Source organism: Hoplias malabaricus, chromosome 6 (genome assembly GCF_029633855.1).
Source record: "Hoplias malabaricus isolate fHopMal1 chromosome 6, fHopMal1.hap1, whole genome shotgun sequence".
NCBI lineage: Eukaryota > Metazoa > Chordata > Actinopteri > Characiformes > Erythrinidae > Hoplias > Hoplias malabaricus.
The window spans coordinates 35,546,863-35,563,805 of NC_089805.1; the positions used below are offsets into that span (position 1 = coordinate 35,546,863).

The 16,943-nt window shown below is 39.8% G+C and overlaps 2 protein-coding genes across 2 annotated transcripts in view; both read right to left on the bottom strand.

Annotated features, from left to right (window-relative positions):
- Window positions 1–9,100, bottom strand: part of trit1 (tRNA isopentenyltransferase 1) — a 39,490-nt gene extending 30,390 nt beyond the window's left edge. Inside the window, exon 1 of the mRNA XM_066674789.1 lies at window positions 8,897–9,100. Coding sequence (XP_066530886.1) covers window positions 8,897–9,058 — 162 coding nt within the window. The 5' untranslated portion in view covers window positions 9,059–9,100. The remainder of the gene's footprint in view (window positions 1–8,896) is intronic.
- A 1,452-nt stretch (window positions 9,101–10,552) lies between these two features.
- On the bottom strand, window positions 10,553–15,702 carry myclb (MYCL proto-oncogene, bHLH transcription factor b). Its single transcript, XM_066675820.1, has 3 exons — window positions 15,344–15,702; window positions 13,917–14,585; window positions 10,553–12,999 (listed from the first exon to the last, which is right to left on the bottom strand). The coding sequence occupies exons 2-3, from the start codon at window positions 14,527–14,529 to the stop codon at window positions 12,332–12,334; spliced, it is 1,281 nt and encodes a 426-aa protein (XP_066531917.1). The 5' UTR covers window positions 14,530–14,585; window positions 15,344–15,702; the 3' UTR covers window positions 10,553–12,331.
- Window positions 15,703–16,943: the final 1,241 nt, after the last annotated feature.

Here is a 16,943-nt window from a genome sequence, read left to right on the forward strand (position 1 = left end):
TGCTTTGGTAGTTTATAATAAGGCCTGACCATTACAGCAGTTGACCAATAACATCGGACTACATCAAAAAGGATTATAAATGAATGGATGAAGCTCCTCTTAGGGATTTACCTATGAAAAAATACTTTAGCCTCAACTCACCTCACATTTTCAGCCTGCAACTTTTCACTCACCTCTCAAAAAGTAACTGACTGTCCAGACGGTTATGAGTAACTGGCCACCTCTATTCTTCCTCTAACAGGCATTGGGAGAATGAAATTGAGCAGCTGTGATAACATGCTCAAAGTGATTATCTTCCTGGCGAGGCCAATGTGGAAATATAGACTCATTAACAGACTCTTTCCACCAGAGAAACAGCTATGGACATTAGCTCTGATGAGACCACCTTACAAGCAGCATTTCAAATTTCAGATTATGGTGTCTATCAGCAATTCCATCAGGTTTCTTTTAGAAACCAAAATGGCATCACATCAGGCGTGTGCCTTGACGCCAGTCATGGCACCAGACAGACACAATCGAATTTTAATTCATTCAGCACAAATTTAATTTAGAGTCTGGCGTGTTCAGAGTAATGGACATTATTCAAAGGACTTGAACACTTCAGTAAATATACTTTTGGGAAAAAAAAATATCTACTACCCTACACCAAAGACAGGACGATGGGGATAAAGGATGTAAATTGTTACATACTTCAAAATTACCACACACCACAAAATTATTCTACCAAATATGCTAAAATTTATTCTATTTCACTTGCAATAAATAAGATTTCCTATTAGAATAGGAAGGTGTGTTCAGTTAATTGATAACTTACTACAACTATGTACTTCCGCACAGGGATGAGCGGTATCCACATTTTTCATACTGTAATACCATCTCAAAATAATAACTTGGTATACGGTATTATACGGTGGGGAGGGGGTGCTCTGTCAGGCTGCCGCTGAGTCTTATATCTTTGAGCACAAAGTTGAATGAATTAGCTAAACACAGCCCGATAGTGCACACCGACACACGTGTTGACGATAAAAACCCATTTCTGTGAGAGCAAATTTCAGCAACAGGTGCTGAAGGAACAGAAAAGCTAGAAAATAAGCAAAATAATACACTGTTTAGAACCACAGCTGGCGCTAACAGGCACTTGTGGTTTAGCACATCACAGCAGATTTTTCAGCGAATTCAGGCTCAAAACACACATTTAGAGGAAACAGCCATATACCTGTGAGCACAAAGTCAAGTGAAGGATTTTCTGAGAATTATTACCCATTTTCAGACCATGACTTCAGCAGTCATTGAGCTGCCACAGAGCCCGTTCCCTCGACATATTAGTCGAGTTTTAAAGAACTGAAATTTGACACATCGAAAATACCACACATGTCCACATTTTTAAATACCGTGGTATATGGTATTATTGTTATACCGCCCAACCTACGTACGCAAAATTAGTTTTCACACTGCTAACTAATGATTGAAGAAATAAGTATGGATCCCATAAAATAACAGTTTGTACATGCAGTGCGTTGTATGTTGAAAAAACTGTTATTGAGCTGTACATTTCAAGTTTCCTTGTTAAATTAGCGTCTGATTACTGTCTGTATTATTAGCTTTTTCATATCTGTGATGGCACTATGTAGGGTAGTGTCACCCTCCTTGTGAATGAGATTCTCTAATGACATTGACGTAGAGAGCTGTGTTTACAAACATGACGCAGATAACATGTTCAACGATACATACTTATAAAGCTTTCCTTGCAACGTCGATGAGGACTAAGCGTGTTTGACAGAAACAATTAAAAAATGTAAATACTACAGTTGTTGTGAGAGCTGTGTTTGAAAGCAATGAGTACATCCCCAATATGGGGGCTACTCTAAGTCAGCTGCAACCCATGGATATAGGCTTACTAAATTCACGTGGTCTTAAAACAGGAATACAGTGCTTTTGAAAAAGCCAAAGATACTTTCAAGTTGCAGTTAATATACACAATATAGCAACAGGCAAACAACAAAAAACATGAAAATCTAATGTTTATGGTAGTGGGAGGCTGAATGCAATGGAGAACAAGTGAATTTGAAACTGGGTTCTAAAAGAAGACGAGTGTTTGACTGCTGGATGTGTCAGGGAAAAGAGTTTCAAAGATGAGCGACTCTGGAGAAAACCCAGTCTCATAGGCATTTGTTTCCCATTTAGGCCTCTTATTTCAGAAAGGCAATAAGACCAGTTCTCATACAAAGAAAAGATTGAGTCTTGAGTTCATAATAAATAAGGCCTTTTGCTTCCGTGTTATGAAGTTAAGAGCTGTTGAGATGTAATTATGAATCTGCCAGATTGCGAGTTAAGTGCACTCTCTTTGTTCTTTGAAAAGAAATGGGTCCTCGTTTTTTGAGTATGATTTACAGGCTGCGTGACTAAGATCTCCAGTGAAAATGCCTGCATTTTTCATGCACTGCAGCTTGAGTCTTGGAAATGTACGTGCAAAGCAGTGAGATTCCCTTGTGGGTTTCATTGTGAACTATGCATCACAGAAGGAGACAAAACTAAAAGCCACAAATCAGATGCTGATGGAATCAGAGCACCTAGATTAAGCTTGCAGACTGAACAGATCCATGGTCAGTTGCTGATTTTGCAACTAATAAAAAAGCTGAACATATTGGGATCTTTAAAGAAACATTAAATCAGAAATTGGAAATTTTTGCTCCTGGGCTCCCCCTAAAACTGCAGAGTGTAATTCACAAATACATCACTTTCCTGAAATCAAGGGGGAGGGAGGTGATTTCCTACTCTCCTTCAAAAGTTCCATAGTACAATTTCTGCAGTGCTGAGCCTGGTGTTGCAACAACTCCTCCCTATTACAGGTCAGTGCATCATCAAAATTTTAAAAGCTGTACTTTTAAGGTAAAATCTGTGTCATTATCCTTCATTATTACTTTTTTTTACAGCACAGTGACTTTCACATTCTTAGTCAAACTAGGGGTAAAATAATTGATCAGGCATACAGCAATAAGCACCAATAAGCACTGCTATTGATCACTGCAATTATCATATGCATGCACAGCCCCTCCAAACCCCAAAAAGTTGACAAACTTATTTTTTTTTTTAGACACAACCTAGTATGCATATATTACACAAAAGACTGTTGTGTAGCATGGACGTGACAGCAAGGGGCTCACTTGGACCAAAAGCGACACTGTGAAAGGTGCTAAGCTACAAGGACTTTTATAATCTAACTGTGCATTCCTTTACTACAATGCTACAATCGCCAAGACCTTCAAAGCTTTAACACTGCTCCAAAGCCGATACCAGCAGAAAGTGCTCAGAATTGGTTCTGCATCACTGACTCAAAAAGCACAAATGTCTTCCCATACCCTTGTGAGTTAAATGCAGCCAGTCTTTCAGTTCTGCAAATGACCCATTAAATTGCCCTTCAGGACCTCAAAGACCTCTTGTGAAAAGAGGGCTACGTCTAAAATCCCCTTCTCTCTCTCTCTATGTTCCCATGAGCCATTGCTCAACCCCATGTCCTTTGAATTATGACCTCCATGACCCTTGATGTCAGGGGTTCTCCAAATGGCTTGACCGTAGGTACCCACCACACTATTATTAAAGTAAGCAAACTTAATGCTGTCACATTAACAATCACTCTCTAGCTTGCTTTTATGCACCCTCGTACAGTACTGCTATTCAAAACGTAAGTAATGTCCTAGGCAAGTTGCAGAGCCACTGAATGCAAGAGGTGGCCAACGGAGGCTACTGAACACAATAGGAGTGTGGGAACCAATTCAGCATGACAATGGTGGCTTCCCAATGGCGTCTCTGCAACACTGATCACATCACAACAGTCAAATCCCTCTCACACAAATCTGTACTCTCCATTTCTAATACAAATGCAACTTTTAGATGTACACCAAATGGAGTATGAGAACCAGCTAATGGTGCACACTGCAGAGGCAATTGCACCGCAGTGAATTGACAGGAATTTTATTAGCGTAACCTAGTTAACAGTACCAGGCGACAGCCATGCACAAAATCTCAAAGGAGCAATGCATGCTCAAGGTCAAAGAACAAAAGACAAGAAGAGGGTGCTCCTGAATTATAAAGGTGCAGAATGCAACACAAGATGAAAGGACAGCTCTGAGACTGATTGAATATGAGTTTCAAGGGTAAAATCTGAACAATTTGAACAAAGAAGAAATTAAATGAAGAGACATCTCTTAAATACACCTTTTTGAAGCAAAACACAATAAGCACTTACCGTCACACAGATTTGCACAAATGTACTTGAAAAATATTCAAAAGTATACCTTGATAAAAAAAACCTCAAAAGAATAATTTATTTAGGGGACAAAATGATTTCTTGTCAAAGAAGAAAAAAAAATCAATAGGCAGTGAAATGTAAATCAGTTTTTTCAATATACATCTTCCAGTTCATTTTAAAACAGTAATTTGTGAAAATATTCTTTAAAGGAGACCTGCAGTCCCTGAATGATCAACATGAGAATGTTGGCAGACAATATTTCACAACATTTTGACAGTGTAAATGTACCTAGAGATAATAGTCTACCTAAAAAAATGTTTCTTCCTTATTTCATGTACATGCTGCAAAACTAAATTCTAGACTAAAGTCTGTATATGAAGACCACCTATTGGAAATCAGGAAACCTTATGTTATCACTTCATTTATCAGTAATGATTATACAGAAATGCAAAACATCATGTTTATTTCTGTTCAGAGATGTGTCTGGAAAGAAGATCCATAAAATCAATCATTGTCAAAATCATCCTGACAACTCTCAAAAATAACTCCAACTCCCAAAAAGAATAACTTCCAAACAGTAATTGAATCAGCTTTAGGTTGTAAAGCTTCTTGTTTACATGTCTCAGTAACAGACCAATGATCAACCATAACATCAAACCCGCCTCCTTGTTTCTACATTCACTGTCCATTTATCAGCTCCACTGACCATATACACACACACACATTGTCCCTTTCCTCAGTGGTCAATACCAAGAATTAAGAATAGGAGCCTGTAAAGTCACAAAGCCCCGTCTCTAACGGGAACCGCTGGCTTTGAAACCCACAACAACGGCAGCTGTAACATTAGGTTCTGATTACTTTTTGTGTTTAGATTTTTAGGACTGAACACAGCTCTGTGCCCCAGTTCTCACAGATCAGCAGAGTTTTACTTGTTGCACATCTGGCTTTAGCTGGAGTTTTTCGTCTGCCACCAATCCAAGGAGTGTTTGAACCTCTTCAAAACACCACAGGGTAACGTTATGAGCTGCCGTTGTGAATCAGATAAAAACAAATGTGACAAAATTGTGATGGAGCTCTGCTTTTCATGGTGACTGACAGGTCTCTCTGGCCAATCAGCACTCTGCAAGGTTTGCATGTCACATTTAGTATTAATTTTGCATTAGACAGGAGCAGGAACTAAAGAAAGTACCCATTTCCTGGGACCAGGTACTAGATTTGTGTAGTAGAAAAGCAAAAGAGCCGAGCAAAGTAGTGTAGCTTCTATGCAGTGGAAAAGTGCAACCATGTAGCTGGTGGATCATTCTCAGGACTCAAGTGACAGTGACGCATTATTGTTTACTGGTGTATAATGCTTGTAAAGTGCCCATACTCCGATTATTGGTAACAATTTTTAAGACAGCCAGGTGGAAAATGGAAAAGTTTTTTCCATTTATTGTAAATTACGCTCAGGTACACAAGTATTCATCTAAATTTTTCAATGCTAAACCTAATACTGTACACAGTAGTAAACTAACTTCAAACAAAAGCCTAATCCTGACCCTAATTACTAGTGATGCACAATATATCGATGGCTGACATATTACTTGCTGATATGAGGATTTTTTTTTAGTTATTGTTATCAGTGTAGGCCACTACTAAACTTGAATTTTAGCCGATATCACAACCGAAAGCTTGCCACCTTTTTGTGCTTTCGCATATGCACTGGTGCCTGTAAAAACAACTACAGGGGTTGGACAATGAAACTGAAACACCTGTCATTTTAGTGTGGGAGGTTTCATGGCTAAATTGGACCAGCCTGGTGGTCAATCTTCATTAATTGCACATTGCACCAGTAAGTGGAGAGTGTGAAGGTTCAATTAGCAGAGGGTAAGAGCACAGTTTTGCTCAAAATATTGAAATGCACACAACATTATGGGTGACATACCAGAGTTCAAAAGAGGACAAATTGTTGGTGCACTTCTTGCTGGTGCATCTGTGACCAAGACAGCAAGTCTTTGTGATGTATCAAGGACGAAACACTTCCAAAAGGATTAACTGTGGACACAAGAGGAAGCTGTCTGAGAGGGATGTTTGGGTGCTGACCCGGATTGTATCCAAAAAACATAAAACCACGGCTGCCCAAATCATGGCACAATCAAATGTGCACCTCAACTCTCCTGTTTCCACCAGAACTGTCCGTCAGGAGCTCCACAGGGTCAATATACACGGCCGGGCTGCTATAGCCAAACCTTTGGTCACTCATGCCAATGCCAAACGTCGGTTTCAATGGTGCAAGGAGCTCCACCTTTACTGTTTTCCCCACATCTGGGAGAGTTACGGTGTGGAGAAGCGTACCACCCAGACCCCAGACTGTTGCATGCCCAGAGTGAAGCATGTGGGTGGATCAGTGATGGTTTGGGCTGCCATATCATGGCATTCCCTTGGCCCAATATTTGTGCTAGATGGGCGCGTCACTGCCAAGGACTACCAAACCATTCTGGAGAACCATGTGCATCCAATGGTTCAAACATTGTATCCTGAAGGCGGTGCCGTGTATCAGGACGGCAATGCACAAATACACACAGCAAGACTGGTGAAAGATTGGTTTGATGAACATGAAAGTGAAGTTGAACATCTCCCATGGCCTGCACAGTCACCAGATCTAAATATTATTGAGCCACTTTGGGGTGTTTTGGAGGAGCGAGTCAGGAAACGTTTTCCTCCACCAGCATCACGTAGAGACCTGGCCACTATCCCGCAAGAAGAATGGCTTAAAATCCCTCTGACCACTGTGCAGGACTTGTATATGTCATTCCCAAGATGAAGTGATGCTGTATTGGCTGCAAAAGGAGGCGCTACACCATACTAATAATATAAAATACAAACAATATACTTAAAAGATCAAATTAAAAAGTACAGAAATATACAAATACTGAAGAGAAGGCTTATCCTATGACTGTGATAAAGAATTTGTTTTGCTTTAATCCAATGTGATTTTGATTTTACTACAAAAAGATAATGATCTGTTATTAATATCGGTATCAGCTACTCTAAGGTGCAAAGTGTCAGTTATCCTATTAGCCCAAAAAATCCTAAATCAGTGAATCCCTACTAATTACTTTACAGCAGATATTTTGTTAAAGAAGCAATAAGACAATTTAGCCACTTAACTGAATCAAACAACACTGGATCAAACAACTTGAATTTTTACTTTGTGGCCAAACCAGCTGAACAGAGTGGATAACACACAAGGACAAAACTGTCACTGTCCAACCGAAAGACATTCTTAACTTTTAATGTAAATCAATGTAAAACTATTTGTATTGGTTCATTCATCAAGTCCATTCACACAAGTGAAGGACTGCTACTGTGTCCAAATGAACAATGTAGTAAACTAAAAATCAACAAAAATGGAGATACATGTTTTTCTTTGACAGCAATGATTTGTTTAAAAGAGGTTTAGTACAGAATTTTAGACAAATCCCGGCCACTAGGTGTCTTTACAATGGCTGTTTCATTAAAAAAAAAAAAAAAAAAAAAAGAATTAAGGAAGAAAGTAACTGGTAGATCTTTTAAGGACAAGAATATCTGTAATGTCTACACGGGGCATGTAAATAAGTGGGAAATAATTATTTATATAATGTCTACTAAATGAGATTTCCAGATCACATGTGGAATGTGAGAAAAGCATTTTTTGATATTCTGTCCGGGTCAGAACTTAAAATGGATTCTGTCTAAAGGTTCCAGACACTAGACATATTAAAAAGAATCATAGATTTGAATTTATTACTGAAGCTAAATAAGGCTGTGGTTTACATGAACATGAAAGCTCCAGGGTCAGTGTTTTGGATGTAATCTAATGCAAATAACAGTAAGTGAAGTAGCACTCCAATATCATTATTTATATTTTTTATATATTATTTTATACATCATAAATAAACAATTCAGAGGTTTTATGCAAGTGACTGCTGGTAGCTACAGACCAAGGAACACAATCAAACAGGACTGAAGGCCTGAGTTCTAAAAAATGATAGGGTCTCAGAAGAACATTATAGCAGTAGTGCCTTGGTAGTACTAGCACAACCAAATAGAACTGCTACATGTATCTGTGCATACTGAACCAGCAATTAGAAATACTAAATTTCTAAATATGGACAATGAATGGATTACACTTCTTGTAACAAAATGGTCAGCTTATGTTTTTTAAACCCTGCTAGAATAACATTTAAGAACGACGTAACCCCACCATCGTCATTTTGGCACGGTTTTGTTCTTCGGGCGTTAAATCGGAGACCTGAATATTCATATACGCACTTTTTCACGGCGAAGACATCTCCACTTCAGTAGACATCTCCAAATGTCTAAACACAGTCTTCTCCAAATCACTACGGTACCGTAAACGTGAATGAATTTTAGGCATAGTCATTCAAACATCAAATGTGTGCGTAAGAACTTTGTATACGCCAGACACGGTTTCCGTCGTTATTCGGCACTGAAAACCGCGCTGAAAGACGACGCAGTGGTGAAAGTATCATCTGTGCTATAATTAAACGCTGGAGCGTCGAGCTCCTGTTCTTGGAGAGGGGTTTATCAATGTTTATTGCTTTAAACAGGAGCTAATGGCCTATAACGTGCTCCGGTCTTCACGCGGCCCTGGGGTGTACTCACCTGCATGGAGTCGGCGCTTATAATCTCCCCCTGGACCCTCTTTGCGATTTCGAGAGCCAGCTTGGACTTGCCGGTGCCGGTTGCCCCTAAAATCACGACTAACGGAGGGACGAGCCTCTTCCCCAGAGCACGCTGCACTGACACGGTGGCGGCGGCCATCATGAAACATCTGCACAGCTCCTCTCTGTTCGGAGCATGCGCACTTGCCCCGGTCAGAGGAGGAGCGAGCCGTATCCTAGGAAACCATAAAGCTGTTCTCATAGCAACGAAGACTTTGCTAACTATTAAGTCATTTGGCGTACCTCTGAAAAATATGTGGGGAAGGCTTATTATTTGTAAATCCAACAAAACAAGCCACAAATTGTTATGGAAGGTCGTAATTTTCCCATTACGTATGACCAATAGATCGTATCACTTGACTATGACCGATTAAGACTAATAATTATAACTTTAGAATCTCACAACTGTAAGCGACCTGTTCATTATTTGGAGTTCCTAAGCAATTATGAGATACCACGGCAAAACAAATTTGATAAGTCATAATTATCAAATGTTAAGTCATTCTACATTTAGAAATGTGCTCTCCCTTTAAATGTTATAGAAAATCTTTTCATAGACTTCTCAGGACCCCCAGCCAATCTTTCATTGTTTTGAGAGAATTAACCGACATTACCGTAGTAAATACACTCAACGTAATCTTAGGTTGATAATTGTTAAATTGAATGTAATGAAATGTAAATTTTAAATAAATGTCCGTTTGTTAGTGCATTAACAATATAAAAGTACAAAATGTAATAATTTAAATATAAAAATATTTAATGCATCATGCTCACAATGATTATGTCACATCAATCAAGAATATTTATTCATGTTTCAGCAGTCATGCAACACTGGTTGTACTTGGCCGACAAAACATGCAGTGTCACTAAAACTGTGTCGCACTTTATCTGATATCCTATTTAACCTGAATTCACTCTGGCTTAAGAGGTCTGCTGGATTTTACAATCTTCCCCATGCACACTTTTGTTGACGATCTGAAGCGCGTTGATTCAGTGTGAAAGAAAAAGAATAGCTGGTTTGTTGCTATGGAAACTGAAAGACCTGCGCCATGGAATAAAGAGACACTGGTTGTCACAGCAACCAGTGTGCTGCAAGCATCCGCGTGCATGAAACGATCCAAACGGGTTTCCTCACCCTCAAATGATGCAGGTTAGGGACAGAGGAATATAGGCTGCTTGTCAAATAAGGTAATTTTATATCTCTGAATATTTCCTGCTAGCCAGGGCCTTTGAATGGACTTAATGTTCTCATTAAAAAAAAGTTGTAGATCATATTTCAATCTGTAACACCTTGACATACTGCTATTCTTTTTTATAACAAATTGGATCTTTGAATACTTGGGGTGGCAGGGGGTGTTGGAACTGGGAGAGTGGCCTACAGTATATTTCTTGAACCTCCAGAATTAATTAAATACATTCCTATTAATAGGCCTAGGCTTTGCTTCAAGAGACAAAAACTGGACTATTCAGTACTCCTCAGTTTATGTGCATTTCTTCTGAGAAAGTCTTTGCCCTTCATGTGTTTAGGTTGTACTCAATTAAATGCAAACATCATTGAAACTTTCCAAAATGACAACAACAATCTGGAATGATTTGATTTGAATTTATTAATTGTCTGATTTCTATAGGCTCATGAGGTACTGAACACAAAGTGCTTAATGCTGCTGCCATCATGCTCCCAGCATAAATGCCCACAATGGCCATCAGGAGAGAGCAAAAAAAGCATGAAAGAATTTATTTAAAAAAAAAAAAACAAAAAGTTGGAAACAGACACCACACGACATTCATTGTTAAAGCTTGTCATTTTCCAAGGAAAACAAAAGACACTGACAAAGTAGTAGACGACTTTTGGTGGCACATACAGATCACAGCAGCTGAGAAAACAAATGAGTTTAATGGAGTGAAGAGTAAGTAGTCAACAATGAGATACAGCAAACTGCTACCACAAGTTTTCATTGGGATTAAGACTTGTCGTGGGTGCAAGTTCTAGGGCATTTTCAATGCTTGAAAACAAATGACCAGGTGCATGTCATTTCTAGGCACAAAAACACAGGAGAAACCAATGGTTCTTAATGATCTTGTGTCTAGCTGAGCGTGCAGTGTTTGAAGAATACTTGAGTAGAAAATATTCAGTTGAGTGAGAAGAGTTGAATAAGTATCCATGCAAAACACCAGCATGGAACTGAGAGAGTTAAATGATCCAAGCACATTGCAATAGCTGAACCTATCAAAATGTAGCTCTATTGCAATATAAAAAACGAGCATTCATAATGGATGAACAAAGCATATGCCACCATGGAGGGGGAGAATAAAAGAACTCAGAAAAACAAGTTAACCCAAAAAACTGAAATTTGTAGGAAAATAGAGTACAAAAGTTTTCAACATTTGACTAACCTATTAAGATTTTACACACTCAAAATAAGCCATAAGATGAAATGAATAGGCAGTGAAAACAGCATTAAAAAGTGGCTAGTGATAATAAAAAGTAAAGTTTGATAGTGTCATTTTTTTAATTTGTTTTTAACTTTTCTTAACAAAAATAGAAGCTTTGATATACACAGAGTAAGCCAAGTGGGCCAACCAGGTTTCAGAACAAAACAAGGGAACATAGGTTTTTCAAATCAACAGCATTGATTTTGGTATTAAAACTGAAAGCATATATATTTTTACACATGGATCTACAGCAGAGCTATTCTGTACAAATGTCACAGTTTATGTACACTGCAAGGCTGTGTAAGGCAATAATTCAAATGTGCACCAATAGAATGTGTACTGAGAAAACAAGTCTGTGGATTTCAGCAATGCAACTTCCTGCCTGTTAAACTCAAGTGGGCTCACAATCTTCGCTTTGAAATTGTTGAAATAATTTTGAAATGTTAGTAATGGCAGAGCAGAGCATTCTATTGTGTGTTTCAGGATTCACCAAGCTCATGAAATCAGATTTTCTGCAGATTTCATCACACAAACACATTAATAGTGTGGTTACACATGCATACAGGCTAAATGCTACATTTCAAACAATGCCTAAAGGGCATGCTTACTTAATATTAGAGAATAACCCCCAGGATTGTTTTAATATGTGAAGGAAATCTGGGGTTATGATCTTTGATCTTATTTTACCTAAATAACAAACACTCAGCAGGACCTTCTTCTTTGGGAAAGTGAATGAAGTTAATGTAATCCAAAACAGACCAGTCAGTCTGTTTAAAAAGTGTCCCTCTCCCCAACTCCAGAATCAAATGTGCAAAGAACAGAAAATGTTATAATACAAAATAAAGTACAGGTGTCTTTAAATAGCTCTATTTTAACACAGGACTTCTTTGAGCAGTTCTATGACTGGACTGGCTCTTTCAAAACTGGACAATTTTATTTACTTTTAGGAGCGTTTTAGGTCCCCTAGTCTTCGAAGTAACTGCTGTTGTCTATTTTTAAGTTGCTTCTTCTCTAGGGCTTTTTGCTTGTCAGCCATATGTAGCTGGCGCAAGTATTCTGTTGCTTTGGTCAGGATCACTACTTTGGGTGTCTTTGGGCAGTCCACCAGACTCGGAATCTCATCCCTCAGGGCTAGGAAGCGTGAGCGCAAGTCATTGCGTCTCTTCCGCTCCAGGAAGTTATGGTTCTTGCGTCTGTCCATATCCTCGCTGTCAGAACTCTGAGGGCTGGATGGCTGGGATTTGGGACTGTGGTGGGTCGAGGCATGGGGTGGGGAAGTGGCCATAGCCTGTAATGGCATGGATATGGCAGCAGCAGGCAACTGGGGTTTGCTTTCAAGCATGTGAGGTATGGAACCTGTCCGTGATAGGGGAGTCTCCTGTCGGCCCCTCTTACGAGGGGGGTCTGGATCCGTTTGACTGTCAGGGGAGGGGGCAGCATAGTTGTGCTGCTGCTGGTGGATGGAGATGTGAAATCGCTTCATGCCGGGGTCATAGGGGTCAGCACGTACTGTGATTGTGACAGGCTTACGGGAGCTGACCAGTCGAGGCTTATTGTGCTTATGCTCCACTGTTACCACATCAATCTCTTCATCATCCTCTTCATCATCATCTAAAAAAGATCAAAACAAAGATTAAAAAGATGACATACAAGCATCTTTAAAAGGGGCCATTAATCTACCACCAGTTTAAAAAAAAATTCCTTTAACTGCCATGAAAAGGGATGATTAAAGCCTATTTGGAATTGAAGAGCCATTCCCTTCTGAGACTCCCTCTGATTCAAGGTGATTGTTAGAGTTACTTGAGAGAATTCTGCATTTGACCAAGTGACCCTACAGTGCAAAAATACTGGCCAATGGGCTGTATTTCATGTTTTTTTTAGCTGTGTATCATACTACACAGAAGGGTTTAGAGTTGAGGCGACTGTTCAGTTTAATTCAAATGTTTTCAAGGTTGAAAACGTGTCAACACAGCAAAGTATCCAAGATATAGATGAACTGAACCCCAAGTTATCAGATACTACAGGTAGTGGAAAACAGGAGAAGAAGAAATAAGTATCACTTTAGCATCAGTAAATCTCAGCACTCCTATGGAAATCTATAGGTTTAGAAAACAACTCTTGCTAGTTCCTCTTTCAGCTGATAGTTCTCTATTCTCCACCCACAAGTAAAACAATCCATTCAGTTGTTTGAGTTTAGGAATGTAGGCACAAATCCACAGACATTCCACATGATGTCAACCTCAAGACAGAGGTATTATTGCATAACTCACATGGCACCTCTCCATGATTATACTGTTCTTTAACTATTTGCTATTTAACTATGTTTAAAATTCACACTGAAAAATCAAATAGACAAGAATGCCCAGACTTGATCTCAGGTTAATGATTATGGTGTGTTGAGGGGAAAAAAAAAGGGATATTATAATGCTATTTTGCCCAAGGACACTTGCAAGAACAGGAATCCTTGCAGGAATTAAAACTGCAAGCACATCTTGTACCTGGATCAAAGTCAATGACTTTTTGCCTACCAGAGGAGTCGGAGCGTGACTCTGACCCAGACGACACCTGTTTCTTGCAGCTGGCGTTAAGGGGGAAGGTCAGGACAGCCGCTGGATCCACACAATCCGTCGCCAAGCTGTTGAGAACAGGCACGGCATCTGAAGGGACACATTGTGACTTGTTGGTGTGAGCTGAATTTGTATGGAGGTTGAAGGGCAGCTTGGACTGGCCTGAGCAAGACAAGCGTTCATTGACCACTTTCTCCAACCGCTGGCTTGCAGAAAAACCGCTCCACATACAATCCTGAATAATGATGGAGCTCAGATTACCAAAAGTCTTCTCTGCACTGACTTTGCAGTGTCCCTCGTGCTCGTCGTCTTGCCCCAAGAACTGAGAAACCCACTCCAGCTTGTCCCCTAGGGACGGATACGCCACTCCGGCAGCACCCTCCACTGTCCTGATGGGTGACATGGGCGGGGTGGGCACAAGCTCAAATTTCTTCCAAATGTCCTCGCTTGGTGCTGTTGATTTAAAGAAATCCTCATCCAGGTTATGGTCGTCGTAGAAATAATGTTGGTACTGATCGCATTCCTCCATCTCCCACCTGTCACAAGGCGGAACGTTTGCACTGATTCCTGGCATTGATGTCCTCACACACACACACAAAAGTCTGTCTCTGACACAGTCACAGAAAAAACCTGAAAGAGAATCGTGAACAATTTAATCTAGGAATTGAGACATGACACAACTGAAGAGTACAGTCAAAAACAAAAGCTTTGGATGCCCCAGATCAAGTGTTAATACAACTAAAACAACACCCTCCTCAGGGAACACACTTACAGTAAATCAGAACTTGCATGACTGTTTAATATGCTACAACCTCAAAATTGAACTTGGAGGGAGTTTATAAAAAGTGGCATAAATAGCCACTTTCAGTTCAGAAGTTAGAATTATAGGGGAGTCTTATTCTAGACCTAAAGGTAAACGTGCTTGTGGTCAGTAAGAGTAGCTAATGTGTTATTCTATTATTCCACTCATGCTGTACCCACCCCTTTGTCATTTTGTAAATGGAGTAATCTTATTCAAACACCACCAAAACACTATGGCTGATCTCACACTTCGGTGATAGAACTTGAAAGTTTCGCAACACACTTCTATTACACAACATGATGCAGTTTGTCAGTGGGGTTTCAGCTACAGCAGAGCTGCGGCTCAGTTCTGGGAATTTACACCGTCCTGTCCTAAATACTGCAGCTCTCGGCTCCAGTTCTCGGGAGGGTGGGTTGTAGTATCAAATTAAGCAACTACGGGTTTCTACTGAAAATAATCACTGCGTCTAATAAGCTTCAAATTAACGACTAATTAAATATTCAGCATAGTCCACTAGGCGCTAGCTAACTTAATATTCACGAGGATATTCAACCAAGGACCCAGGCAAGAATGGACTGCTGTTTACCGTAAATTAATCTCAAGCGCCCGTATCCTGAAAGACATTTGAATCGTGGAAATCCACAGTGAGACGTCCTTTGTTGCTCGGCTCAGGCAAGAGCTCCAGTTTACTGAACACGGTCCTATTCCCAACACTTCTCACTCCAAACAACACGGCAAAGAGAGACTTTCCAGAAAATACCCCGCCAGCTGAAAAAAAATCCAGTTCCGTACGTGTCCAAGAGGCATGCCGCGGTTGGTCTGCGGAGCCGCTTCTCTGAAGGTTTACCTAACCAAGCGTTCCCAAATAAATGTGTAAAGAATCCCCAAAACCAACTCCTGAGATCTGTTCCTCACTGCGGCTTCCACACACTCTGAATCCTCCAGGCAGCTTCACCGCGGTTTAATCCACAAGGGCCAGCGCACTTATTTGCATAAAGGCTGGTAGTATTCACATGACCACGCCCCTTTTAAAGAGATAGCACCGTTTTTGTTTAAGAATCGTGTAGCAGCGTTCTAGCTTAATTCAGACGTACCTTCTACCTGTCAGATTTCTATCAGGGGATTATCACATTTCCTTAATGCAGTGTTTCACACGTCTAATCCTTTAGAATTGACTAAATTCAGTTATAACTGTGACTGAACACACCAAATGATCAGATAAAATGATCAGACTGCTGGTTAGTTGTGTTAGGTGTTTCACCAACAGCAGTTTTAAAATCCAGGAACAGGTTGTAAGCCCAGTTTTGAATATAAAAAGTGCCACAACGTGTTTTTTGAGCAGTTTCCCAGTCCTAGTTCTGTAAGGCTACTTTTTCCCTGCCTCCAACACACCTGATCCAGCTAATCAGCTCATTCAGAACACCTTACTGAGCTGTTGAGGAGGTGTTAAATAGGTAACACTACATGTAAAATGTAATAGGCCATATTGTAGAGCCTAGCCAATTTTGACCTTTTGTAAGAGCATTTGATTAGGTCTTACTGGTGGTTACCCTACAACTCAATACAAGCATAACCATATACTATACATAACATATTCAATCTGACGTTATTCTTAACGATTAATATTCTTAATGAAAAGCCATTGTTGGTCTATTGTTTTAACTTCTTGGCTGACCACCAACATTGCAATTTGGCCCCCCAAACAAAACATTTGCACGTTTTGATTCTCTAATTATCAATATATATTTTTTAATAACCAATGAAAATTTAACTCCACATAGCACAAACTTTACAGTCTTTATAAAGTATGGCTTTCCTAGTATTTAAGACACATCTAGGCATCTTTACTCTTTTAAGTGCATACTTCTGCTATGTGGTGCTCCAGTTACAGGGAACACTTGCATGTGTCACCTCAGATAGGCAACCCTTAAAATATTTCCTGCAGAGCAGCTTGATATGTAAGCCATCCACACCTCACAGCAGCCAGCGCAGAAGACGTTCAGTGCACCTACGCAACATATGAATCTGTGTGCATCTACACATCATTATATATGTATATGTATATGTGGTTTCTATGAATCTTACCATTAACGCACAGTGTCGAAATTCACAGACGCGCTTCTCGTGTTGTGCATGTGCAGATGGTTGGCTGAAAATCTGACCCACAGACATGTTTGATTTCATTT